The 27,496-nt window shown below is 39.6% G+C and overlaps 1 protein-coding gene across 2 annotated transcripts in view; it reads right to left on the reverse strand.

Annotated features, from left to right (window-relative positions):
• The window catches only part of nup160 (nucleoporin 160), an 86,266-nt gene that overhangs the window by 21,094 nt on the left and 37,676 nt on the right, over positions 1-27,496 (reverse strand). For both annotated transcript variants that reach the window (XM_067437061.1, XM_067437060.1), the window contains exons 13-29: positions 27,188-27,287; positions 25,513-25,675; positions 25,303-25,427; positions 23,385-23,545; positions 19,569-19,705; positions 18,930-19,000; positions 17,960-18,119; positions 17,011-17,080; positions 13,195-13,293; positions 10,659-10,779; positions 10,474-10,568; positions 8,434-8,528; positions 8,254-8,350; positions 7,538-7,643; positions 7,293-7,453; positions 2,529-2,589; positions 2,179-2,289 (exon numbers count right to left, since the gene is read on the reverse strand). In XM_067437061.1, coding sequence (XP_067293162.1) covers positions 2,179-2,289; positions 2,529-2,589; positions 7,293-7,453; positions 7,538-7,643; positions 8,254-8,350; positions 8,434-8,528; positions 10,474-10,568; positions 10,659-10,779; positions 13,195-13,293; positions 17,011-17,080; positions 17,960-18,119; positions 18,930-19,000; positions 19,569-19,705; positions 23,385-23,545; positions 25,303-25,427; positions 25,513-25,675; positions 27,188-27,287 — 1,933 coding nt within the window. The remainder of the gene's footprint in view (positions 1-2,178; positions 2,290-2,528; positions 2,590-7,292; positions 7,454-7,537; positions 7,644-8,253; positions 8,351-8,433; positions 8,529-10,473; positions 10,569-10,658; positions 10,780-13,194; positions 13,294-17,010; positions 17,081-17,959; positions 18,120-18,929; positions 19,001-19,568; positions 19,706-23,384; positions 23,546-25,302; positions 25,428-25,512; positions 25,676-27,187; positions 27,288-27,496) is intronic.

Below are 27,496 nucleotides of genomic sequence, written 5' to 3' on the forward strand. Positions count from 1 at the left end.
TGTCGGTTATAAACAAGAAAGTGGCTGGTAAAAACATTGAGTGGCTGGTAGATTTTGAAATCCACCAGCCACAGTGGCCGGTGGACAAAAAAGTTAATTTCCATCCCTGTCAGAAGACAACACTCACTGCCCAATATTTTTCTCCAAACGCAGGGACGCCCTGGCCCAGTCTCCCGCTATATGCTTTCCCGCCGATCGCGATGCTGCCGCAAACCATCAAGAAAATCAGGGAGACAGCATCCACGGTGCTTTTGAACGTGGTTCTCTGATCTGATCCAGCTGTCAGACACAGCCCCATGGCCCATTCCGCTGAGGAAAGACCTCCTCACGCAGGCGAAGGGGAAGATCTGGCATCCCAGTCTCGAACTATGGGCCCTCCACATATGGCCCATCAACTGGTATCAGGAAACCTCTCTGACAGAGTTATGAACACTATTGTGGAAGCTAGAGCCCCCGCGACCAGGCGGCTCTATACTCTGAAGTGGTCGGTGTTTTCTAACTGGTGTGCCGTCCGAAATATCGACGCACGCTAATGCGAAACAGCAGAAGTGCTCGCTTTTCTCCAAGTGCTACTGGACGCGGATCGTTCCCCCTCCACGCTCAAAGTTTATGTCGCCGCCATAGCAGCTAACCACGCTCAGATTGCGGGACATTCACTAGGGAAAAGTGAGCTCATTGTACGTTTTCTTAAAGGGGCTAGGAGATTGAACCCCCCTCGCCCCCCTTCGGTCCCTATTTGGGACCTCGCAGTGGTTTTAGACGCTATGAAGGGTCCCCCCTTCGGGCCACTCCAGACCGCGACCAAAAAGCTTTTATCACTCAAAACCGCGTTTCTGCTGGCTCTGGCCTCGGTTAAACGTGTGAGTGACCTACACCCACTCTCAGTGAGCCTGTCCTGTCTCGAGTTCGGGCCCAACAACTCCAAAGTTGTTCTCAAACCGAGACATGGTTTTATATCCAAGTGCTTTCTAACCCTTTTTTCCATTACCCGCGTATCAGGGTGAACAGGACCTACTCTGCCCGGTCAGAGCTTTGAGTCTGTATCTGGAGCGCTCCTCCCCCTTCAGGCAGTCGGACCAGCTCTTTGTCTGCTTCGGCGGCCGCACTAAAGGTTGTGCTGTCACGAAGCAAAGACTCTCACACTGGATAGTGGACGCGATCTCGCTGGCATATGAGTCTAAAAACCTGACTTGCCCTATAGGCGTTAAAGCCCACTCCACTAGAGGCATGGCCTCATCTTGGGCTTGGTCGTGTGGCATTTCTTTGGAAGATATCTGTGCGGCGGCAGGCTGGGCCTCTCCGTCCACTTTTATCAGATTCTACAAATTGGAGGGTCCAGCTCTACAAGCAGGGCTTCTCTCCATCTAGGCTCTATCTTGACCCTGGCAAACAGATTGCCTTACGAGAGAGGAACGAGTATTACGTTCCGTGCCGTGTTTATGCTTCTCAGGTATCGCTTCAGTCGATCTTAAAACCTGACACCTATGGCGAATCAGGGTCTTATATAGCCTCCTGTATGCAAATATAAGCACCATTTACGGTGGGCTTTCTGGAACGCCCCCCATTGGTTCGTTCCTCTTAGCCGCCTCACCATAGGTTCCTGCAGTTGGCGCGGCCCGGCCAATCAGAACGCTCCTCGCGCTGGGCTATGGCCGTACAGCGGCACTACGCTTTACATGGATACCTTTATTAATAAAGTTTTGCTTCATATTCTCGAGAAAATGAGTTTTCTACGTTATAGCTAAAGAAACGTTTATTTGTAATATTTTAATGTTATTTTCTGTAGATTTAGTACTACGTTTTTTATTATTATTATTACTATTATTATTATCATTTTAATCTAGTATCATTTTAAAAACTATCGGTCAATTAATCGGTTATCAGCAAGCGTGGTCCAACCTAGCTATCGGTATAATCCACTATCGGTCAACCTCTAGTTAACTTTTTCATAAAATGTGCCAGAAAAAATAAACTATACAAATGACAGAATTTATGTTTGACATCTATTAAATTATATTGCCTTTAATAGATTTCTGAAAAAATCTATAGTAATATGTTAAAAAAAAAAAGACTTTCATGGGATGTACTTTGACAACACTAAAACAAACACTACACAAAGATCATGTATTTCATGTGTAAAATGAAGATGGCATACATATTAGATAAAAGTGCAATTACCTGCAATAGCTGCTGAGGGTGGGTCCTGTTGAGCCAATGTTAGACGACTCCGGGCAAGAACATATTCTTTCTCCAAGTCATTCAGCTCCAGAATGTCAATCTGTTGACTTACTGTGATCACATGAAAAACAACTATAAAATGTGTAGCTTGGGGGGAAAAACTGCTTTCTATAACAGCATAGTATAACAGCTTGTTATAATAACCTGATAGTCTTTTGGACTGATTCATTAAAAGAAATAATACAAGATACACACAAGTGTATCAACAATTTGATCATATTTAGATTTTAGAGGTGGAAAACAAGAGCAGAGTGAACACAACATTAGAGGTTGTGTTTGGGAGGAATTACCTGGACTGGCAGCAAATTCACCATCATAGCTCCTTTTTGGTGATGCGCCTGGTCGTTCATACTAGTCAAGACAACATTAAATTACGTTATAATATTGCACATTTTACAATGTTATATTTATATTATACATACAGTAATGTCCAAAAGTCTAGTCTAGATGATTCACAAAACATTTTTTCACATTTTTTGAAGGGATAGTTGACCCAAGGGTAAATAAAATGAAGAAGAAAAAAAATCATTTTTGGGTGAACTATTCCTTTAAGGTGGTAATCTAGATATTTTACTTTATTGTGCCAGTAGTGCATCGGTACATTTAGATTCAGACATTCCTGTAGTACTGTAATCATGAATTAATGTTTCTATGGATAAATCCTACAATAGATGTATGAATACACAGAGATCTAAATGCATCAAATTATTGGAATACCTAAAAAAACTTTTGAATTCATAATTGAGACAGTACCAACTTCTCCTAAATGCTTGGAACATCTTAAAATCTGAACAAATGTATCTAGGTGCAGTTTTAAAGAGACAGGGTGGTTTTACAAATTATTAGATTTAGGTAACTGAAGTTAATATCTAAAAGATGGCATTAATGACATTATTTTTTAAAACATCCTTAATTCACAATTTTTTTTAACACATGCCTAAAATATTTGCTCTGTGTTTATACAAGTTTTGGACACTTGGAACTACAATGGTTGTTATTTAGACAGGACAACTTGCTGTGATATTTTGTATCCAATGCAATGCAAATCCAACATTTTTATGTGAGCTCAAGTGTCCAAAAACTGCATGTGTATATATTAGGGCTGTCAAAATTAACGCGTTAATAACACGTTAACGCAAATTCATTTTAACAACACTAAATTTATTAATGCGTGATTAAAGGATGCAGCAGCAGACATTGATAGGGAAAGAAAAGGGTTAACAATAACATTACTCTGAAACAAGTGCAGTTATAGCCTACATAAGCTACCATATTTTCCGCTTTACTTTTATTAGACACCAGGTCGAAAGAAAAGTGCGTTTTTCTATTGAACGACAGATATATCGGTTTCCCAATATTTAAGCATTTTTCCATAGTCAGGTATCGGTTTTGTAATATCGGATTCACAGATAAAAGGCGCCATCTTGGGGACGTTTTGAAAGTTGCGCACAAGCGCGCCATTAAAGGACTGCGTCTGAGGGGAGATGAGTCACTCACAACAGTGTTCAAAGGTAAAATAACCTGCATCCCTTATTTAATAACTTTATTTAACATAACAGTAATGCACAAATGAGATGCACAAATAAGATGCTATGTAGTTATGTTAGTTTAAACTTAAAATAGGCGCTAAAAATAGAGACGAACTCACGAGTCAGTCAGGTAATCCGATCATGTCACAATAAAGAAAGATGTAACTTTACATGAATGAAATAAAACAGCTGTGAATGAGAGCATGTTGGAAATAAAAGTGCCAAACTTATTTCTCTCTCTCTCTGTTTTATGCTCATCTTGTGAAGTCACGTTCAGTTGTTTACTCACCGGTTGTTGCTCCAGCAAAGGCTAGTCACCGTATGTATCTTTACACAAGACTCGTTTAAAACTCCTTAAATTATATTAACGTCTGCTATTTAACATTTATATAATAAATATCTAAATAATACAGCTATGTGAAAGTGAATTATTAGTACTCTCCCCGTGAGACGTGTAAACGCAGAGATGAAAACAGCGCTCTCAGCATTTCATAATCTAGACAGACACAAACATTATTAATAATTCTGATAATGTGCCAGATGAGATGGACTCTGTCAGAAAAATAAACAAAACCGTGAATACATCATAGCTATTACATTGTTTGCATATTCCAGAGAATATTCACTATTTAGTCTATTAAACACATAAACCTTTTAAAACTAGTTTAAAGGTCCCGTTCTTCGCAATTCCATCTTTCAAACTTAAGTTAGTGTGTAATGTTGCTGTTAGAGCATAAATAATACCTGTAAAATTATAAAGCTCAAAGTTCAATGCCAAGCGAGATATTTTATTTAACAGAAGTTCCCTTTCAAAGCCTACAGCGAGCGGCCGGTTTGGACGACACCGCTGCACTTCCTGCTGTGATGACGTCACTAGAACCGTTTGTTGACTAAAGCTCCGCCCACAAGAACACGCAAAATAGGGGGCGTGGTCTCGCTGCTCTCCCACGTGGAGAAGAGCGCGCATTCAGCGCTTGCATCGCCCCGTTATGGTAAGAGGCGGGACCTTTCCGGGCAAAGTGCGCTAAGCTGCTGTCCAATCACAACACGGGAAGCACTGGCCCAATCAGAACTCGTTACGTGTTTCTGAAGGAGGGACTTCATAGAACAAGGAAATCATCAGGCCGTTTTAGGACAGAGGAAACAGCGCTGTACAGATAAGTCAATTGTGTGAAAAATACTGTTTTTTTTACACGCGAAAGATGAACTCATGTTATATTGCACACTGGAAACATAATCAAAGCTTCGAAAACACGCGAAGAACGGGACCTTTAAACTAAATGCTTACTTATGCGCACAGTTATGGGGAGTTGATAGACTCAACTCTCATTTATGTTCATTTATCATTAAAAAATCCATTTCTCCATTTGAAAACATTAGACTTTGTAAATTTACTTTGCCTGTTGTTAATATGAATGTATTTATAATTAAAAAGATGCAATATCATTAATGTTAAAAAGACTTAGCACTTTTTTTTAAAGCACTCTTTCTAACTATTTATTGATGTGGAAGTGTCTTTTGTTCTCTATGTAAGGGGTTGAAATTGCAAAAATCAGTGTTCGGTTCAATTCAGTTCGGTGCTGTTGCTATAATTGTAAAAAACAGAAACAACACAATACATAGACATGGGTTCTATATATCGGTTCTCGGCACATAAACATGCAAATATTCGGTATCGGTAAAAAAAAAAAAAAAAAATGTATCGGTCGATCACTCGTTTTTTCGCCGAGCACATTCTCTGCAGTCCGAGTGTGATGCACTGAAGATCGCTCTCACTCATATCTGAGGTAAATCATTAACACCATCACCACTTAGGGCGTTTTCACACCTGAAAGTCTGCACCAAGGTCTGAACCAAAGTTTGTGTTTGGACCAAGCCTGCAGTCTCCCTCTCATTTACTGAAGCTTTCGCGCCTCGATCGCCCCCCGGTGACCGGTCCCAGTATAGCCGCCCCTCTGTGTTCTCTAATGGACGCGAGGCAAACTAAATAATAAAATTACACTTCAAATATTTTTTCCCCAAAGTTAGTTTATGTCACTGAAGGCAGTTATCATCACGATGATTTCATTTCAAGTGTTCGTTTTTAAAATAAGTTTAATTTGAGTTAGTTATCTGACGCTTTAAAAACGGGGGGTGTGACGTCATGATTGACAGCTGAGACTGACGGCTTCTCTGAGTGAAGTTGTCACTGAGGCACTAACAGACTTTTTTCGGAATTTTTGGGAGCAGATTGGAGCTTTAGCTTTAATTTCTACATTTCCATAACTGTTTATTTCACACCAACATTATTAATTGTTCTGCATCTGCGAGAGTGTGGGCGGGCTTTTGATATCGCAGCTGTACTTCCTGCGCTCTACTGCGCAACTCTGGTCCCGAAATCCCTACTGCGCAGACTCGGTCCCAAGATGTTGATCTTAAAGGGGCCGCACTATATTCCAGCTCTTAAAGGGGCCGCACTATATTCCAGCTCTTAAAGGGGCAGCACTATATTCCAGCTCTTAAAGGGGCCGCACTATATTCCAGCTCTTAAAGGGGCCGCACTATATTCCAGCTCTTAAAGGGGCCGCACTATATTCCAGCTCTTAAAGGGGCAGCACTATATTCCAGCTCTTAAAGGGGCCGCACTATTTTCCAGCTCTTAAAGGGGCCGCACTATAGTCCAGCTCTTAAAGGGGCAGCACTATAGTCCAGCTCTTAAAGGGGCCGCACAATATTCCAGCTCTTAAAGGGGCCGCACTATATTCCAGCTCTTAAAGGGGCAGCACTATATTCCAGCTCTTAAAGGGGTCGCACTATAGTCCAGCTCTTAAAGGGGCAGCACTATATTCCAGCTCTTAAAGGGGCCGCACTATATTCCAGCTCTTAAAGGGGCAGCACTATATTCCAGCTCTTAAAGGGGCCGCACTATATTCCAGCTCTTAAAGGGGCCGCACTATATTCCAGCTCTTAAAGGGGCCGCACTATATTCCTACTGTTGGAATATGGACCTCCTCCAGGTATGGTGTGGTACTGGTGCGCTCTCAGGTCCGCATGACAGCTTTCACATTACAATTTTCATACGAACTGTGCTCTGTTCTGAATTAAACTGCCAGTGTAAAAACTACTTTTATTTATATTCTTAAAATGAGAGAAATCACTGCTTATTCTGAATTTTTAATCTTAGGCATAAGAGACATGAACAAGTTGTTTGAAAAACATCTGTGACCTTTGATACTTGTCTAGTCTTCATGCTCTGAGTATGTTTAAATACATAAATAATGCATATTTGTCCATACCCATGTTGATTAGAGTATTAAAAACTTAAAAACATTAATTATAGGTACATTTAGAACTGATAAAAATGTGTGATTCAATTGTGATTAATTGCGACTGAACTCATGATATGCGATTAATCGCGATTAAATATTTGAATCGATTGACAGCCCTAGTGAATATACTATTTTTTTAATTTATAACAAATAAAAAGTAGACTTCGAGCAATTCTAAGCACTCCATCCAAAGAATTAAAATGTTCCAGATGCTTACCGCTGCTCCAGATGAGGGCTGCACAATCCATGCATAGTCCGGATGAACGAGACGTAGGCAGTTGAGGGCAGCTAGGTAACAGTTCACCTGTTTCTGGAGACCACGGAGAGTTCGTACCTCACGGCCCAGACGCATGCCATACTCAAACATCACTGTACCGGCTTAAACACACAAACATTTTATTGTTAGCTGAATGACTAATTTCTGCCTAAATCCTTGAAATACCCCTGTACCACCTGTTTTACCTTTCCTATAGTTGTGACGATTGATATGAAAAGAATATAGAAGCTCATAGTAGTTGTGAGTCATGAGGTCCACAGCTCTTGCGCGGGACTCAATAATGCTGACCACCTGAAGAACACAAAGCACAAACAATGCAATGGCTTGCTAAAAAAACAAGTAGTAATTAAACGATTAAATCACACACTTTTCTTGAAATTAGGATATGGCATACACCATTTGTCTTGTTTAACACTTTCATTTTGTCATCATATCCTATCCAGCAAAGTAAACTGTGAGATTGAAAGGTGATTCTCACAAAACTGTACTTACTCCAAGTTCTTTACGGTAAATAGGTAGGTGTCTTTTTAAAAAAGGACAAAACTGTACTAGAGAGAAGTTGCTTCGTTTTATCCAGCCAAGAAACTTTTTTTTGTGTGTGTCATGTCCATATAGCGATGAGATCTTGATGCGTGAGAGCTTGAGCTCTTCAGAAACAAACGCAGAATACGAGAGCTGGTGTTTAAAAGCGATGAAACTAAAAATAAATAAATGAAAACACACTGGAGCAAATATTTCACTAAAACGCAGGCAAAATCAGCCAGGTTCTCTTTACATTAGCACTGTTTTGGAATGATTGTTTGAATTAACTGACTTACTGGATCATTGGCAACTTGCTGACCGGGCTAATGCAGTAATAAATAACTAGAAGGCACATGTATGAATAAGTATTCTGACCTACCTCATCATGTAAATTAACAAAAGAGAACTGAATAAGATCCCTGAGTTGAGCACGCTCACACAGAACCACCACCAGCTGTCGGAGACAGTCCAGCTGCCTGCAGACACACAAACACACAACAGAGAGCTCAAGTATTTTACATTGAACTGTGGATAACAAAATGAGGTCATTGCATAATACCTGCTAGAATCAGGGTTTTGTGTCAGTGCCTCATACGCCTGACTGTTGTGTCCAAGATCCAGATGATGCTTGAATATGCGAGTCCACAGAGCAGCCTACAATACATGCCAAAAGGAAGATGATAATGTTCTGTGTAATATATGTCTACAGGTCCTTCTCAAAAAATTAGCATTGTGATAAAGTTCATTATTTTCCATAATGTAATGATAAAAAATTAAACTTTCATATATTTTAGATTCATTGCACACCAACTGAAATATTTCAGGTCTTTATTGTTTTAATACTGATGATTTTGGCATACAGCTCATGAAAACCCAAAATTCCGGTCTCAAAAAATGAGCATATCATGAAAAGGTTCTCTAAACGAGCTATTAACCTAATCATCTGAATCAACTAATTAACTCTAAACACCTGCAAAAGATTCCTGAGACTTTTAAAAACTCCCAGCCTGGTTCATTACACAAAACCGCAATCATGGGTAAGACTGCCGACCTGACTGCTGTCCAGAAGGCCATCATTGACACCCTCAAGCGAGAGGGTAAGACACAGAAAGACATTTCTGAACGAATAGGCTGTTCCCAGAGTGCTGTATCAAGGCACCTCAGTGAGAAGTCTGTGGGAAGGAAAAAGTGTGGCAAAAAGGCTGCACAACGAGAAGAGGAGAGCGGACCCTGAGGAAAATTGTGGAGAAGGACCGACTCCAGACGTTGGGGGACCTGCGGAAGCAGTGGACTGAGTCTGGAGGAGAAACATCCAGAGCCGCCATTCACAGGCGTGAGCAGGAAATGGGCTACAGGTGCCGCATTCCCCAGGTCAAGACACTTTTGGGCTACAGAGAAGCAGCACTGGACTGTTGCTCAGTGGTCCAAAGTACTTTTTTCGGATGAAAGCAAATTTTGCATGTCGTTCGGAAATCAAGGTGCCAGAGTCTGGAGGAAGACTGGGGAGAAGGAAATGCCAAAATGCCTGAAGTCCAGTGTCAAGTCCCCACAGTCAGTGATGGTCTGGGGTCCATGTCAGCTGCTGGTGTTGGTCCACTGTGTTTTATCAAGGGCAGGGTCAATGCAGCGAGCTATCAGGAGATTTTGGAGCACTTCATGCTTCCATCTGCTGAAAAGCTTTATGGAGATGAAGATTTGGTTTTTCAGCACGACCTGGCACCTGCTCACAGAGCCAAAACCACTGGTAAATGGTTTACTGACCATGGTATTACTGTGCTCAATTGGCCTGCCAACTCTCCTGACCTGAACCCCATAGAGAATCTGTGGGATATTGTGAAGAGAGAGTTGAGAGACGCAAGACCCAACACTCTGGATGAGCTTAAGGCCGCTCTCGAAGCATCCTGGGCCTCCAGAACACCTCAGCAGTGCCACAGGCTGATCGCCTCCATGCCACGCCGCACTGAAGCAGTCATTTCTGCAAAAGGATTCCCAACCAAGTATTGAGTGCATAACTGAACATAATTATTTGAAGGTTGACTTTTCTCTTATTGATCAGAGGAAATAGGCTAATGTTTGAGACAGGAATTTTGGGTTTTCATGAGCTGTATGCCAAAATCGTCAGCATTAAAACAATAAAAGACCTGAAATATTTCAGTTGGTGTAAAATGAATCTAAAATATATGAAAGTTAAATTTTTATCATTCCATTATGGAAAATAATGAACTATCACAATATGCTAATTTTTTTTTAGAAGGACCTGTATATGTATACATTTCCCATACATTGTGATATACCACAATGTATGGGAAGCTGACATTTTGATTATAGATATTTTATAATGATTAAACCTCAACAGATTTTAAGTTAAAAATGATCAATCTAAAAGCAAAACGTGTATTTGTAAAGGTACTGTGAGTGGTAAGTGCTTCCACTAGTTTATTTTCAAAGGCTCTTTACATATAAATTATGAGGGGAAAGGTAGCTATGCATTTTAGGTTTCATCCAAACAATCCATCAGACAAAAACAACAAAAAAGTTACAACAGCAAATTACTTTTACATTACAAGAAATAATCACTCTCAACACACAAAGTTGTTACCTGACTTCTCTCATCATTGGCAGCTTCAGAAATAGCCAGCATTGCCAAATTTATCACAAGCTCAGGCAAACCAATGTCCTCCAATAGCCGTAAAACCTAAACAATTAAGCAATTACAATTATTACATCCCTATTCAGATGCTGAATCATTATTTTAACCTGGTCTGCGCATCTATCAAACACTTTCCTTGTTGTAATAAAGTAATCGTGGGGCAGTTGTGGCGGTCTCCTCATCTGAACCCGTGAGTTTCATTAAAAACTCTTCTTTATCCACCTCAGTGGCTGCTTCCTGGAAACACTGTAATGCCTAAAACCACAAAACACAAATCCACACATGACAAGACATCTGCAAATAGGATATCGTTTCACAACCATTTTATTTATTTTTGTTTATTTATTTGTAGTGGACTTACTAAAAAAAGGTAACGATTAGAAAAAGAGCCAAAAGGCTGTTTGCCTACTCTGGCATGCATCCATTGGCTTTTTACCAACTTCAGCTTCAGTAGCAAATTTAAGGACATCATTGTTTTCTGGTTTCATTACAGATTCGAAATGTTATTAAAACTATTCAACAAAATGTTTTGGTTTTATTTGCTAGAAAACAGCTGGAAAATAGCTACCTTCGAGAGTAGGGCTGAACGATATTCTGTTTTAACATCGACATCGTTATGTGCGCGTGTGCGATAGTCCCATCGCCGGAACATGTGATGTGAAGGGTCGTAGCCCATGGTGTATTAAGGGTGTACTCACACTAGGCACGGTTGCCATGAACCGGGCCAGAGTACGATTGTCCCCCCTCCCCCCACTCACATAGGAGGGTTTCAGCATTCGTGTCGGAGCACGCTTACGTCATTATGGTGCGACGGTTTCGGGATAAACAGGAAGAGCAGCGCTCTCTGAACACAATGGAGTCCATCGCTCTGTTTTCTTTGTGGATAATTTTGTGTCGTTTGGTCCACAGCCCTCTCACAGCCTGTTGTTAAACAGATGTGTCGCCTTAGTGGCGCGAAAATGTTCACGTAATCGTGCTGCTCGTATTATGAGGTTTGCAAGGTACCAGCTGAAGTGCAGCAAGGACTTTGCAGCTTTGATTACGGACTCCAGCACGGTTAGCGCTCACACTGCATGCGAACCGCGCCCGAGTCCAACTGATTCGTGCTCTGGCCCACCTCTTCCAAGCGAGGCAGGGCCGGCTAATCGAGCCACGCCCGGGCACGGTTCGGAGCACTCACACTAGTCAAACGAACCGCGCTTTGGTAGTCAAACGCACTCGGGCACGGTTCAAACTGGCTAGTGTGAGTACACCCTAAGAGAACGGTAACACACAGTAAACACGAGTTTGTTGCTGGAGTGACATGCACGTTACACGAGCCTGCACTGTGTTTGTTTCGCTGTGCTCACCGCTCACGGCCAAACATTCACTGCTAAAATGCGCGACAAAGAGGATCCGAAGAGGAAAAAAAAGGTTTGTACCAGAAATCATCTTTTTGGGACTATTTCGGCTACAAGAAGGAGGATGTTGAACAAAAAGAGGTACTTTGCATTGAGTGTCTTGTGGCCACAAAACAAGAAAACACTTGCCTGACAGACAAAAGCCGGATTAAAACGCCAATAACAAAAATAACTAGCGAATCACTAAAATGCAAGAATGATTGTGCATTAATATAGTGTAAGTGGCGATCGATAGTGGATAATAAATAATGAACTGACGATAATATGGTTGCGCTGTTGACGCTCGTGCAGCCTCTCGAGGAGAAATCACAACACTAGAGCGTTTTCCTGAATACCATCACGACTGAAAATGACACTGATTTCATTTGACAGCTCCATAAACAACTAACATTCATTTAGTCACTTACATTTTAGATGCAATATTGAGTGTTTTTGTTCTTTTTCAGCTGTGAAAATCGCTCACAGCAGATCCGTAACGCGTCTCACTCACAGCAACAAGCGTGAACTACCGGTATTCAGCGTTTGAATGAACGACTCAGTGACTCACTCATTAAGACGGTCACCTGCTGCCATCTACTGGAGGTTTAGTTTCATGTTTACACATACTTTCCAACATTTATTTATGTCACTTGTAATGAAGCTTGCTTATTAGTGAAATTATTCATATCATGGAATGGTAATTATTGACTTTACATTTACATTTACATTTAATCTTTTAGCAGACGCTTTTATCCAAAGCGACTTACAAAAAAGGGGAGAGTAAAAGAAGCAACGAAACAGACAAGGCCAACAACCTGTAAGAGCTGTAAGAAATCTCAATTAATTAGCACAATACACAACAATTTTTTTTTTTTTTTTTTTTTTTTAAAGACAGACAGAAGAAGACTTTCTTTTTCTTTTAAAGAAGACTTAATCCTGGATTGATGGCTCTCAATATCGCAATATATATCGTTGGGGGAAAAATATTGCAATGTAATTTCGCCCTACTGGAGAGTCAAGAAAATGTCCACTAAGTGAAATTACTTGCATTTACATGTATTGTAATTAGCAGATGATTATATCCAAAGTGACTTAAATTCAAGCTAGACATTCAGTGAATACATCCCCTGGGAATCGAATCCATGTTGTCAAATCCTGTTTGGTACTGAAAGTCCCTAGTGACAAGTTTAGTTGTACTATTATTTAATCCAAATACACAGATTTCCTTACAGAGGGAGCCCGGAGGCTGCGGTGCAAACAAAACATATCATTGGTCATTCAGGGATCTTACCTTTTGCCCCTCACCGCTGGACAGATAGCAATGACCCAAAACAAAACGATAGGACCCCACATTCACCTGGCACCAGGACCCAACTAACCGAACATATTCCTGTAGAGAGGCAGAACACAGCGTGTTACACATTTTTCTTATTTTTTGAAGAGCAATTGCATAACATATTCTGGACGTAGGCTACATATCCACATCAAGCTATGATCATCTGTTTACTATCAGTGAATTAAGAATAAATAGCCCAATCTGTACAGTCACATTTGTTAGTGGTTCACTAAAATTTTAGTACAGTAAAAATAAAATAAAAACACTTCACACTTCAGTGATAGAGCACTGCACTGTGTATCAGCTGCCAGTATCATATTTAATGCACCTTCGAAGCAATACCAACAGGAACTGATTAATAGTGTCCTCACTTAGGTTTGAATGCAAGGTTTTACTTTACCAGTCAAACATGTTCTGGTTTAGTAAATTGGTAGTGTGATTGATAGTGTGTGAAAGACAATCACTTTTTTGAACTACAGCCACAAACAAATGTGTGCCAAAAACAGGTATTTTGTTCCCTGCACTGTAGCTAAACCGGTCTTATGATTAGGAAGTCTAGAACGCTGGAAGTCAGAAACATGGCCTAATCATTTGTGTATCTGACTTGGTGTATTCCAATATGTCTGTTGTGCTGTTAAATAATTGAAAACTGTAGAGTTAAAAATTGAAGAGTATTTCAACATGTCAGTGGGACAATTACGGCACACATTAACCACTCAAAGACTGTACTTCTGCACGATACGAGAATTTCTTGGGTCAAGAAAGAGGGAGGAGGAAGTATATTGTAACCAGTGTTGGGAGTAACGCATTACAAAAGTAATACATTACAGTAACCTATTACTTTTTGCTGTAACGCAGTAGTGTAAGGCATTACTAATCAATTTTCAGTAATAATTTACTCGGTACATTTTCAGTAGCGCTTGCGTTACCCCCACCCCCCCAAAACAATACAATAAAACGAAAAAGGAAAAGGAAAAAAAGACGCGATACATTAAACGCATGAAAAATGCAAGTTATTACCTGTTCATGGTCATTCAATAGCTGCGTATGGTGTCCAGGTTAGTAATTAAATACTAAATGACAGCTTCTGATATATTTTTGTATAGCGATTTACTTCATTTTCCTTCAATTCAGTACTTCAATTCATCTCCCTCTTGCTGGTGTACTTTTGGATATTGTGTGACATAGTCCAGTGAAGGCGTACGTGTTTATTTTACAGAAGTGCCGCAGGCATGATTTCAGCCCCTGTGCTCGCGCTGGCCGGTGGAAAAGTGGCTAAAGAAGGTTTAAAGGCTCTGTCGTTTCAAAGAATATCACAACGACAAGCGCGTCGAAGGACGGACGAGAGACGAGGCGCGCCCTGCAGAGCCAAACTATAGGCCTAATGCCTATAAACAACACTTGGGTGAAGATGACAAAATAAGACTACTGCACACGTGACACCGTCGTTTAGATTTTTTTATAGTAATAAAGTAATTTAGTTCAGTTAGAGAACAGGCCGTTCAAATAAAAACGGAAGGTGTCCGCTAAGCATGAGCCGAACATGTGATCTTGAGCTGACAGATGATCGTGGAAGATTTGGTTTCAAAGTGAAATGTAAAAGCGCCTATTAAAGGGGGTTTGTCATTGTGTTGTGTATTTCATTATGAATAATAGGCTCATTCTAAATCAAAACTCAAATCTGCTTTGCCGCACAGAGCGCGCGTTTACTAACGAGCTGTCATTCACGGTGTGCGCGCACTGGCGCGTTTTCAGTTCATATGGAAGCTTAACTTTAGGAATTCATTGAAAGCACTTGCTTTGCATCCGCTCCCGTTATTAATGCCTGAGCGGTGGCATCACACTTTGATTAACCGGTGGGAAAATGTCCACACCGTCTCATCCCTACTGTACATTCGCGAGATGGATGTGCATTGCTTAGTTTATCAGAGATAAGGACAAGAACGTAGGCTAGTCAAATGCAACCTGTGTCTAAAAACGAAATAACTATGTTGCAACAATAAGAAAAGAACAAATGCGCACAGTCAAAACTGTTCTGTCTATGAACAGACCTAAGCTATTGCCAGATAATCACTTTACCTCTAAAATAATATACTTAGAGTTGGATCGTCATGATTTCTTGCATTGTCTTGAGCATTCACTTTTTTGCCAATTCTCTATAGCCTGGATAGCCCTTGCCATTATGCTTCATCATATTTCCTTCTACTGGATGTAGGCTACCAGAGAGCATTTTACATTTTATTTATTTATTTATTTATTTATTATATTACAGTTTGGAAGTAACTTGCACAACACTGATTGTAACAGTCTTACAGCCCGTTACCTGATTTCTGATAGGCTGCAATTACATTCCTCACTATTAGGGGCGATCTAGGGATGCAGGGGTGAGAAAGTTAAGTGATAAGTAGAGGAAGAGGAGAAGTCTACCTCTCAGGTAGCATGTCAACATGTCTTGTTGGCTGTTGTTTGAAAAGTCCTTGTTGGGAAACTTGTTTTCATGCTCAACTGTAAGTAACTTATTTTCTGTTTGTTGCTGAAGAAATGTATGTTTAGGCCATTTCATTTGTAAAAGAGTTTGACCTGTAATGCACATAATTAACAGAAGTTGTTTTGTATGTTTGTAGAAGGACTTTTTTTGTTCTCTATATGCTTAATGCATATTTTTGTCAGCTTTGCGGACCTGGAGGGGATTGTTACCACAGATAATGGCTATGAACTAAAGAATCTGCTCAGAGGAACCCTTCTGTGGAAATCATGGATTGCTTTTTCATTTGGAAATCTGTCATCGGAAATGTAACTGGACATCATAGAAACAGATAAGACATGATCTGACTCTTTAACTTTTCCACACGCCTCGCCTTACTCAATAGTATAGAGAGACTCTATAATCGTTGCTGAAGTAATATCTGAGATGCATACGTCATGTGCCTTTTTGTTTTCTTTTGGGTGCTTAGGAAAATAATCAATGTTTTGTTGGGGGGGATTATATTGGTGGGGGGTGGGGGGGTAATATAAAAATAAAGAGAGAGTATATGGCTGCCTTATTTACTAAGTGGTTTAAAATATGCGTTAATGTTTATGACTCTCCCTAAAATCAGATGTATAACCAGCATTAGCTCAAAGTAGCACGTGCAGTTATAATTTCACAAACTCTTATTATCTACTTCCTCTGATGCGTTTAAATGCACAGTATCCTTAATGTGACAACCTTTTATTATTAGTATAGCCTACAATCTTTTTTCTTACCGTGGTTGAAACACTGATTGAGGGAAATTAATTTGGTAAAAGAGAATTTTAAAGTTGACACTTTGCGTCATATTAAAAGTAACACAGCCTTTTGCGATTATTGGATGGCAAGCGCGCTATATGTTTAGTAAAGTTTTGTTAATGTTGCGCATCAACAGAAAAAAAAGCACAGATTTAAAGATTTTATTTTAAAACAGAAAAATTACTAGTGTCAATCTAGTGCTAGTGTCCACCCAGCTAACACGTCTAACTGTTGTAGCTTATCCACATTTTGAGCATGAAATAGACACTGCCCAATCAAAACATGCAATCGGAGAAGTACTAATTAAACGTCTTTGCGGTCACTTCCAAAACAAATTCGGCTTGAAACCGAAAATAGCTTTTCGGGTGAACATTTTCAGCAGCTAAAATGTTGCTGCATCCCTAATTTATACTACATTACAACAGTTCTTTTACTGTTGTATTTTTATGAAGACCATGTACAATCTAGGAAAACGTATGTATCAATTCATACTGGTTTCTCACCTGCAGTTGTGCATATTGGCAGTTTCCCATCAGGCATTCGGGAAAGAGGAAACTGGGATTGCTTGGCCATCTAGTGCAATGATGCAAGGCAAATACTGAACTCATAAATCACCCAGGTACTTTACAAACAAGAACTGGATATCAAGTCAACCATAAAATGAGGATTAATATTCGATACTTGCATCTCGCTGACTGACAGGCGAACGTGTGTGTGTGTGTGTGTGTGTGTGTGTGTGTGTGTGTGTGTGTGTGTGTGTGTGTGTGTGTGTGTGTGTGTGTGTGTGTGTGTGTGTGTGTGTGTGTGTGGGCATGTTTTTGGGACATATGATGACACAAATGTGTATAATGACATGGGTTTGACACAGGTATTACAGGAGAGGGTGAAATATCAGGACATTACCCATGTCCCCACTTTTCAAAAGGCTTATAAATCATACAGGGTTTTTTTTTAGAAAGTAAAAATGCAGAATGTGTCCTGTGATGGGTAGGTTTAGGGGCAGGGGCAGTGTAGGGGGATAGAAAATACAGTTTGTACAGTATAAAAACCATGTCAAAAAAACAAACGTGTGTGTGTGTGTGTGTGTGTGTGTGTGTGTGTGTGTGTGTGTGTGTTCGTTCTGAAGGGAACTAGGGGCATGTGGCTGTGTTAGACTCAGTGATGTCAAATTTCTTTTTACACAGTCATTTATGTCATAAGGGAGTGTAAACTCTCAGGACAAAACATCAAAACAGATCTGTGGAAGTTAATATAAAATTAAAAATTAAAACCGTTTAAAATTAAATAATAAAAAGTAAAACATTTAAAATTAAGAGTTCAGTATAAATTAAATATTGTAATTATCAGAAAAGTTTCGTATAGAGAACCATTAAATTTCACCATTATTGGTACATACTACTGAAATGTTGGCATCAACATTAGTGTCCAGCATACTACATATCAAGAGGATACAGAAACTGGCAGAGTAGTGTCAGGACACTGGAGATCATCTGAGGCCAGTGCAACATGGTTTGGTTGCTCTCCACATCCTGCTGGGAGAAGATCTGAGACATGATGGCTTTACGGGCCACGTTCTGGTAGAACAACTCCACAACAGTTTGAGGATTCAACACTAAAGAGAGAAACAACAGCGGAAGAAAAGTCAGCACTCATCATCGTTCATGAGCGGTGTTTCTATAATGTCAGGGCTCGACATTAACGCTGTCGACGATTTTTTGAAGGGACAAGGGAAAGAGAATTTTACTAGCCCGACGGACAAGAGCCTGATGAAAACAAAATAACTAGCGAATCACCAAAATGCAAGAATGATTGTGCATTAATTTAGTGTAAGTGGCGATCGATAGTGGTGGAAAATAATATATGATAAACTGACGATAAGGTCGCGCTAGACAACACTAGAGCGTTTCCTGAATACCATCAAGACTGAAAATGACACTGATTTCATTTGACAGTTCCATAAACAACTAATTAACAGTCACTTACATTTACATTCACTTAAAGTCACTTATGTTTTAGATGCAATTTGAGTGCTTTTGTTCGATTCCAGCAGCGAAAATCGTTCACAAACAGCAGAACCGTAACGCGAACGATTCAGTCTTCGAATGAATCGTTTGAATGAACGACTCAGTGACTCACTCATTAAGACTGACCTGCTGCCACCTACTGGAGGTTTAGTTTCATGTTTACACATACTTTCCAACATTTATTATGTGTCTATTCAAAACTATTGAACACTGGTGAGAATATTGCTTCAGAATAAATTATAGTTTCAACACACACACACAAAATTAAAAAAATATCGAACTTTTTTCCGGACAAGCAATTTTTTTACTCGGACAAGTGAATGAGCGATTTACTTGTCCGAAGGACAAGCACATGAACATGCTTAATGTCAAGCCCTGATTGTGGCGATTGATTTGACCTGATCTGTTAGAAGTAGAAGTCGTTGAGTCTGACAGCTCCAGAACAGACAGATGTTGAAGATCAGCATTTCTGAAGAAAAACAGATAATGCATGAACTAATGCCCTTAAAAAAAATACAGTGACAATCTGATAACAATCAGAGATAAACAGCATATGTAGTGACTATAAAAAGTATACAATATTATTATAAAGCATTTGCAGAGGCAGAAGGTCCAGATTCTTTTTACAAGATGTACTATATGTCTCAGGTGTCCCCAGAATGTGCCTGTGAAGTTTCAGATCAAAATTCTTAACAGATCATTTTGAAAATGGCAATTTTGGGGTTGAAGGACCACCCGAGAGGGCAGAGCCTCCACATCTTCACAGCTCATTCACAGCAGTGAACACGCAAATAAAAACTGAAACATGATATCGGTTTGTTTTAATGATCATCTCTATTGCAGACACGTTCATGTGGCAGTTCATCATCATGAAATAGCATCTGCATGCATTTTAAAGCCTTATCGCTCTTAGCTTAAACACACACGCTTCTGTCGTATGTGCACAGAGATAGATGCCAACACATCTGTAAATACAACTTATACAATATATTTGGATCTTATTTTTCTTGATTAGGCCATGAGGCGTGTGGACTTACAGTATGTCCAGTGGGACGGATGAGGATAGCGTCAGGCTCATCTGTTTGAGTAGGTGATACGTGCAAAGCAGATTAGAGCATCTAGGAATCAAGTCTTGCTGCAGCTGCAGTAACTGATTACCACCCGCAAGAAACACCTGCACACACAAACATTCAGCAAGAGTACAGAGATTAGGGTTGTCAAAAGGGCTGAAAAACACAATTAGAAACAGAATTGTTTTCTCTTTTAGGGGAAAAAAGATCAATGAACCCCAGATTTGTAAGTGTTTTTTTAACAATCAACTAGTGAAGAAATGCATATGAACAGCACCGTTACATTTAAGTCAGTTCCATTGTTTTACAGTTTTTTTGTTTGTTTGTTTAAAACCGTGCTCAGACTACAGGAGTTTTTATATCTTCCAGATTGTGAAATCTGGTTGCACCCATAAGGAGATTTTTTTTTATCTCAAATCCTCAACATGCACACACTACAAGATTTGAAAATTGTAGAGCATTACACACTGGATATTAGGATTATCATGTCAGGAGGAGCACCTCATGCGATTTCATTAAGGAAGCAGATGTAAACGTACATACTGACATCTCAACAGGCAATATTTACATTTGCTAGCAACTTTCTACACTCTCACAGTATGTTCAAAACCAAGACGATTTCTCCCCAGCTCTTCTCTTTGTCTGTACGGATGCATCATGTTTTCGAGGACAGGTTATACAAGCAGTGTTGTTGCAATACTTTCACACGCCGTTCAGCCATTGGGTTCCAATGAACCAATTTCAACTTTTAAAACTGCTATCACAAGACAAGCTGCTTGCAATTTAAGAAGTGCTCTCATTCACTTCTCTTATTTGCATATACAATGAGGAAAATAAGTATTTGAACACCCTGCTATTTTGCAAGTTCTCACACTTGGAAATCATGGAGGGGTCTGAAATTGTCATCGTAGGTAAATGTCCATGTCCACTGTAAGAGACATTTCTAAAAAAAAAAATCCAGAAATCACAAATGTATGATTTTTTAACTATTATTTGTAAGATACAGCTGCAAATAAGTATTTGAACAACTGATGAAATCAATGTTAAAGCTCCACTGTGTGATATTTTCCCCCATCTAGTGGTGTAAAGGTATATGACCATCCAGTGAATAATAGTTTCTGTTCCTCTCAATTTCGATTTCGTTTCAACTCCTACGGTGGCCGATTTAGTCATGGCTTCCGGTTCGACCTCTTCGGTGAGTGTTGCTTCAAGTGATGAGGTTACTTTTGAAAACTATTATAATTTGCAGTTATTTAATTTGCCAAATGATCTATGATCAAATTAATCTATGTCAAATAATAGTTTTACGTTTTCGTTATTTTTTACCAGTTCATTGCTAACATCAGCTATCAGGTTCCCAGACGAATGCAAGCTAATCTTAGTGAAGTAGCTTTTATCAGTGCTATCATTATTCTGTATATTGTACGACATCACTAGCGTAAGGCAAACAAATAATAAATTAAATTAAAATATTAATCTCATGTTATCCGTCATAGAACACGGATTTATGTTATAAGGTAAACAATACTTTTTCTTCATTGACGCGAGGAAAACTATCCTAGACGTCGTTCTAGTGTTATGCACAGCACACCATGATATAATTAGCCGAGCAACAATAAAACTTCCAATATACACAAATAGGCTGAATTAATATTACCTGTCGAGAAGAAAGCAGGCAACGTCGGCGTTCTTTTTAAAATCGTTGCTCCTCATGAGCTCTTTCCATCTTGGAAAGGCCACTCCAATTTTTACTTTTGTCTTGTTGATTTGCCCGTTGCGTTGCCGTCTTAATTCTCTTTTCCGCTTCCTTGCCGACTCTGATACATATCCCGCAATGTTACTAGGTCCCCGACCCGGGTCGAATTCGGTAATCAATTCCGGGACGTGGTTGCTTTCACACAGAAGGCGACCCGGCAATGCTCCGGGAATATTGCGGGTCCGTCGTGCAGTGTGAAAGGGGCTTAAGAGTGATCCTCCATCATCATATAGCAGCCTCAAGCAATCCTCCTCTTCACATTGGGCACGGTGCCATCGAGTGTTAAAACGCGAAAGGCGAAGCTTGAATTTACGGGCATGTCCCTCTTTGGCAAATGTACTTTCAAGATGGAGGAGCAACATGGCGACCGCCATCCGAACCCTCAACACGTATGTATTTTCAATGGCATATTATAAAATTACGAGAATACTTTATTACTTGAAAGGAGTAAATATACATTAATGAGCACATATATTTTTGAAAGAACTAAGTGATTTTAGCTAAGAATAAACTAAAAAAGTTACACAGTGTAGCTTTAATATTTGGTACAGTAGCCTTCGTTTGCAATTACAGAGGTCAAGCGTTTCCTGTAGTTTTTCTCCAGGTTTGCACACACTGCAGGAGGGATTTTGGCCCAATCCTCCACACAGATCTTCTCAAACAGGTTTCTGGCCTGTCACTGAGAAACACAGAGTTTGAGCTCCCTCCAAAGATTCACTATTGGGTTTAGGTCTGGAGACGGGCTAGGCCACACCAGAACCTTGATATGCTTCTTACAGAGCCACTCCTTGGTTATCCTGGCTGTGTGCTTCGGGTCATTGTCATGTTGGAAAACCCAGCCTCGACCCATCTTCAATGCTCTAACTGAAGGAAGGAGGATGTTGCCCAAAATCCTCTCCTTAGTACAGTGCAGTCGCCTTGTCCCATGTGCAGAAAAACACCCCCAAAGCATGATGCTACCACCCCCATGCTTCACAGTAGGGATGGTGTTCTTTGGATGGTACTCATGATTCTTCTTCCTCCAAACACGTTTAGTGGAACTATGACCAAAAAGTTATATTTTAGTCTGACCACATGACTTTCTCCCATGACTCCCCTGGATCATCCAAATGGTCATTGGCAAACTTAAGACGGGCCTGGACATGTGCTGGTTTAAGCAGGGGAACCTTCTGTGCCATGCATGATTTCAAACCATGACGTCTTAGTGTATTACCAACAGTAACCTTGGAAACGGTGGTCCTAGCTCTTTTAAGGTCATTGACCAGCTCCTCCCGTATAGATCTGGGCTTATTTCTTACCTTTCTTAGGATCTTTGAGACCCCACGAGGTAAGATCTTGCATGGAGCCCCAGTCCGAGGGAGATTGACAGTCATGTTTAGCTTCTTCCATTTTCTAATGATTGCTCCAACAGTGGACCTTTTTTCACCAAGCTGCTTGGTAATTTCCCTGTAGCCCTTTCCAGCCTTGTGGAGGTGTTCAATTTTGTCTCTAGTGTTTTTGGACAGCTATATTGGTTTTGGCCATGTAGTTGGATTCTTACTGATTGTATGGGGTGGACATGTGTCTTTATGCAGCTATTTACCTCAAACAGGTGCATCTAATTTAAGTGCATCTAATTTAGAAAACTAATAATGCGGTTCAACGAATCTTGCCACTTTGTGTTTTTCCGGCTACTCAACACCAGCAAATAACAATCAATGCTTCTTTTTTTATTTTTATCGAGTACTTGAATTAAATCAAGAAATCGTGACAACCCTAGCCATGGTTATTCATTTTGTTTTGCCTGTATGTTTTTTGGACTTTCAAAGTGATGGTACCCATTGACTTCATGTTCATTATATTAATCACCAAGGTTAAAAATCTAATTTACTGTTCTACTGAATAAAAAAAGTTACCTGCATCTTGGATGACCTGAGGGTGAGTAAATTAACAGAAAACTTTGGAATGAACTATCCCCAAATGACAAATTTAGGCTTTATAAAAACAGCCCTATCTGAGACACATGCTAAGTGTATATGTGTACTCACATTGCCTCCAATTCGCAGGTACAGTTGCTGCAGGATTAGCAGGTCTCTACAGAGCAGAGTTCGGGTCATGGCAGTCTGGCACACAGCTTGGCAGATCAGACTAGCGGCCACACTGCTGCCGTACAGCTGAGAGAGACTAATACGCACTCTCAGAGACTGACCTGCAACAAACATCACATCAGTGCTGATTAGAGAAATAATTCAGCCCAATTCAGTCATCTTTTAAATCACCCTTTTCCTACTTGGTCAGTCTTAATCATGAAAAACCAAAAGAACATAAATACACAAATACACAAAATACTAATAATTCTACAGCTGTTTGCCACACAATAAAATCAGATTGTGGCCAGGCTGCAGAAAATGACCACAAACGCTCAAGATGTATGTTAGAACTCAGAGCTTCACGATTATGACAAACATCATAATTGCCAACTTTTTCCCTTGATACTGTAATTGTGATAATACATATTTATTGATAGTTAATATTAGGGCTGGGACTTTAACGCGTTAATTAAGATTAATTAATTACGGGACTTTAACATGTTAATTAAGATTAATTACGCAAAAAATAAATAATTTTAACCACACATATTTTTGCACCGTGGAATATTTTTCGATGAATGAGTTTCGACGGACCGATTATACTGGAACACCAACTAGCGTTCACGAGTCACGACAGCAACAAACCAGTGTGAACATGAACGAAGAAGCTGATGAGACCGCTTTGCTTGGCCCCGTGGATGGGAAATTTTGTTTTAAAAAACGAAAGGATGGAAGCGTCGACAAGAGCATGGTTGTGTGCAAGCTATACAACAAGGAATTTGCGTATCACCACAGCACATCGAGCCTCAAATATCACAAATATGCTTCTGCTACACTTAATGGCAAACATTGCACTGGTCTGCTGGACTGAAATAAATAAACTATATTTTGTTGATTAAGCTTATGTATTCAGTCATTATTCAATGGTATAATAAAAATCCATGTAAAAAATTACTTCTCACTGTTCTCAGGTCAAATATTTATATGCAATTAAAATGCGATTAAAATGCGATTAATTAATTACAAAGCCTCTAATTAATTAGATTAATTTTTTTAATCAAGTCTCGGCCCTAGTTAATATATTACAACCACATTTATTTTGTATTAATAGAAAAAAAAAAAACTTTCTAAAACTATATGACTTTCTTTCATTGGCGGAACACAAAATATATAAATCCAAAACACCTTTTCTGTTCCACAGAAGAAAGAAATTCATAGTTTTTGAAAGACGATAGTTTTATTGGGCAAATACTGAGAATTTTCAATATTTGTGCAAACAATCCCTTTAAGTCTTTGTAGTGATGGCATGATAATGTTTTGTCTGAAGTTGATAAACACCTCCTCTGCTACAATTAAAGTGCCACAAAGCAGCCAAAAGACACACATTAACAACATAAATAGCAACATCCACTGAATAAAGGGATTTCAAGGGACACTGGGAAAGAAATGTGTCATTGGTTGATAGGTAAGTTACTGTTCCTTGCCCATAAATCACAGGTAAAGGAACACAATTCAACAGTTAATCAGTCATTTTGCCACTTGTGAAGTAATCAATGCAATCAAGGTTTGCGCCAAACGCTTTGACTATCAGATGCTCTGCAAAACTCAGTATGTTTCTGTAATTGATCTGGCATTTTTCTCAATCCAGTACACCAAGGTACCAAGGTAACCAGTACTGGTTTGCAAGGTTTTTATGGACTATCACTTTTTGTGGCCCATTCAAGAAAGTAAGTCATACATGTTTGCAATGACACAAAGTCAAGTGAATGACAGAATTAGAAATGATTTTTCTTCAATGACAAATATTCCTTTAAACATTTCAACAAATGAGACATCATTTACCACAGAACCCTTAAAAAGGTGTATTTAATAGTACCAGTGGGTCTGCTGTCCGTCTCTGCATCAGTCTCCAGGTCCAGTTCTCTGAGCAGCATGTTCATGGCTACAATGGGGTTAAATATGTCTTGCAGTTTGTTTTCAATGTCCTGAATCACATTCCCCCTGAAGAGAACATTTCACTTTAGACATTAAACTGATCAATTACTAATGTGATTGCATTAAAATAAGGAATTCAATTGATACTGACTCATTGGCAAAAAGACCCTCCAGTATTTTCTCTGACACTTTCTCTGGAGACAGAAGGTCATCAAGGGCTTTCTCCATCTCATAGGCCATGTCCTCTGGCAGAGACTCGTTCACCAGGCGCAGACACTGAACGAGCTGCAGGACATCACGGCTCACATCTAAATCTAATAAAAGATTACCCAGGCATTTGATTAGGGAAAAAAAAAGAAGGAAAACCTGCCAAACAAAACCCCTCCACAATAATTACAAATATATATTTTATAGGGCTGTCAAAATTAACATGTTAACGCAAATTAATTTTAACGGCACTAATTTTATTAACGCGCAATTAGTTCACATTTTCTGTTTGATCCGTTGCCCGTAGTTGGAGAAATTGAGATCAGCCATAGACGTAAAGAATGCAGCAGCAGACATTAATAGGGAAAGAAAAGGGTTAACTATAGTTAACATTACTCTGAAACAAGTGCAGTTATAGCCTACATAAGCTACCATATTTTCTGCTTAACTTTTATTAGACTCCAGGTCGAAATAAGTGTGTTTTTTCACCGAGCACATTCTCTGCAGTCCGAGTGTGATGCACTGAAGCTCACTCTCACTCATATCTGAGGTCGATCATTAACACCATCACCACTTACAGTACATGTGTTTTATTGAACTAAATACAATTTAGACATTACAATCAGTTAAAACGAATACGCAGCAGGTTACTTTTCTGAACAAGAGCGCTCCCGAGTCCATGTTTCTCCCAATGTTAGTGTGAATCGTGGCAGAGTTCGGCACAAACACAAAACACCAGCAGTTCAATAGTGAACGTGCATCTTTAAATGGGGCTGCACTATATTCCTACTCATGCAATAAGGACTTCCTCCAGGTATGGTGTGGTACTGGTGTGCTCACAGGTCCACATGAGGAGAGCCAATGAGAGGGAGCAAGATACAGGGCAGCGGGAGGTTCGGGGAGGAGTTATAGACCAGAATATCAGGATTTTAATAGATATATTTACAGTTCTATCAAACAGAAACCAGGCACAAACCTTTGCTTGACCAGCCGCGGCTCATTGCGAAATGATTTATTTACCTCAAACTCTCTTTGCAGAACACAATCCTTGCTCCCTGTGTCTCTCCAACATTTCCTCCGCCTAAATCTTTTTTCTTTTTCTCCTTTTAGCTGCTAATCAGCACACAGACAATTTGGATCGCAAACTTTCTGCAGTTTATCATTTATAATGAAAGAACTCCGGTCTGATGCACGTGTGATATTGCGTTGTTTACTTGTCACCTCACACGTTTGGTTGTGAAAACGTAATTTGCGCAATATAGAGAGTGAGGATTTTTTACTGATTCTTTCTATTGTAAAGTCAGTGATCCATCGTGCAGTGTGAACACAGCAGTGACTGAATGCTGGCCCAGATAATTGTGCGGTGAAAAGAGCAGTGACTCGACCGTTTTAAAAGCCTGCAGTCTGAACTCAGAATTAACCATCTCACATTTTGATGGTGCTTCAAGCTTGTGAAACACTGTTAGCAGCAATCCTTCCATGAAATACTGTATATGTATTAGAAAACGTAACAATTTACAGTTTATTTAGTAATTGTATAAGGCCATTTCATGATTTTAATCGTCATACAGTAACGGTGACTTTATGAAATGACAGTTGCTCAAACACTGCCCTTTTACCCTCAGCAATTGGAGTCTCCTCTTCAGAAAACAGGTATTCATCTGAGGAAAGGTAAAGATGGTCCACAGCAAAGCAGGGTAACAGGAAAGACACAAAACCCTGGAAAAGAAGGGTGAAAAGATTAACGTTCAACCAATACTGTCAATGCCGATATCTGACATTTTATAATTATCGACATTAGCATGTAGTTAGCAGAGGTGGAAAGAGTAACAAAATATTCTACTCAAGTAAAAGTACTGTTACTTCAATGAAATTTTACTTAAGTACAAGTAAAATTACTGGTCTAAAAATTTACTCAAGTAAAAGTA

Source organism: Pseudorasbora parva, chromosome 25, assembly GCF_024679245.1.
Source record: "Pseudorasbora parva isolate DD20220531a chromosome 25, ASM2467924v1, whole genome shotgun sequence".
NCBI lineage: Eukaryota > Metazoa > Chordata > Actinopteri > Cypriniformes > Gobionidae > Pseudorasbora > Pseudorasbora parva.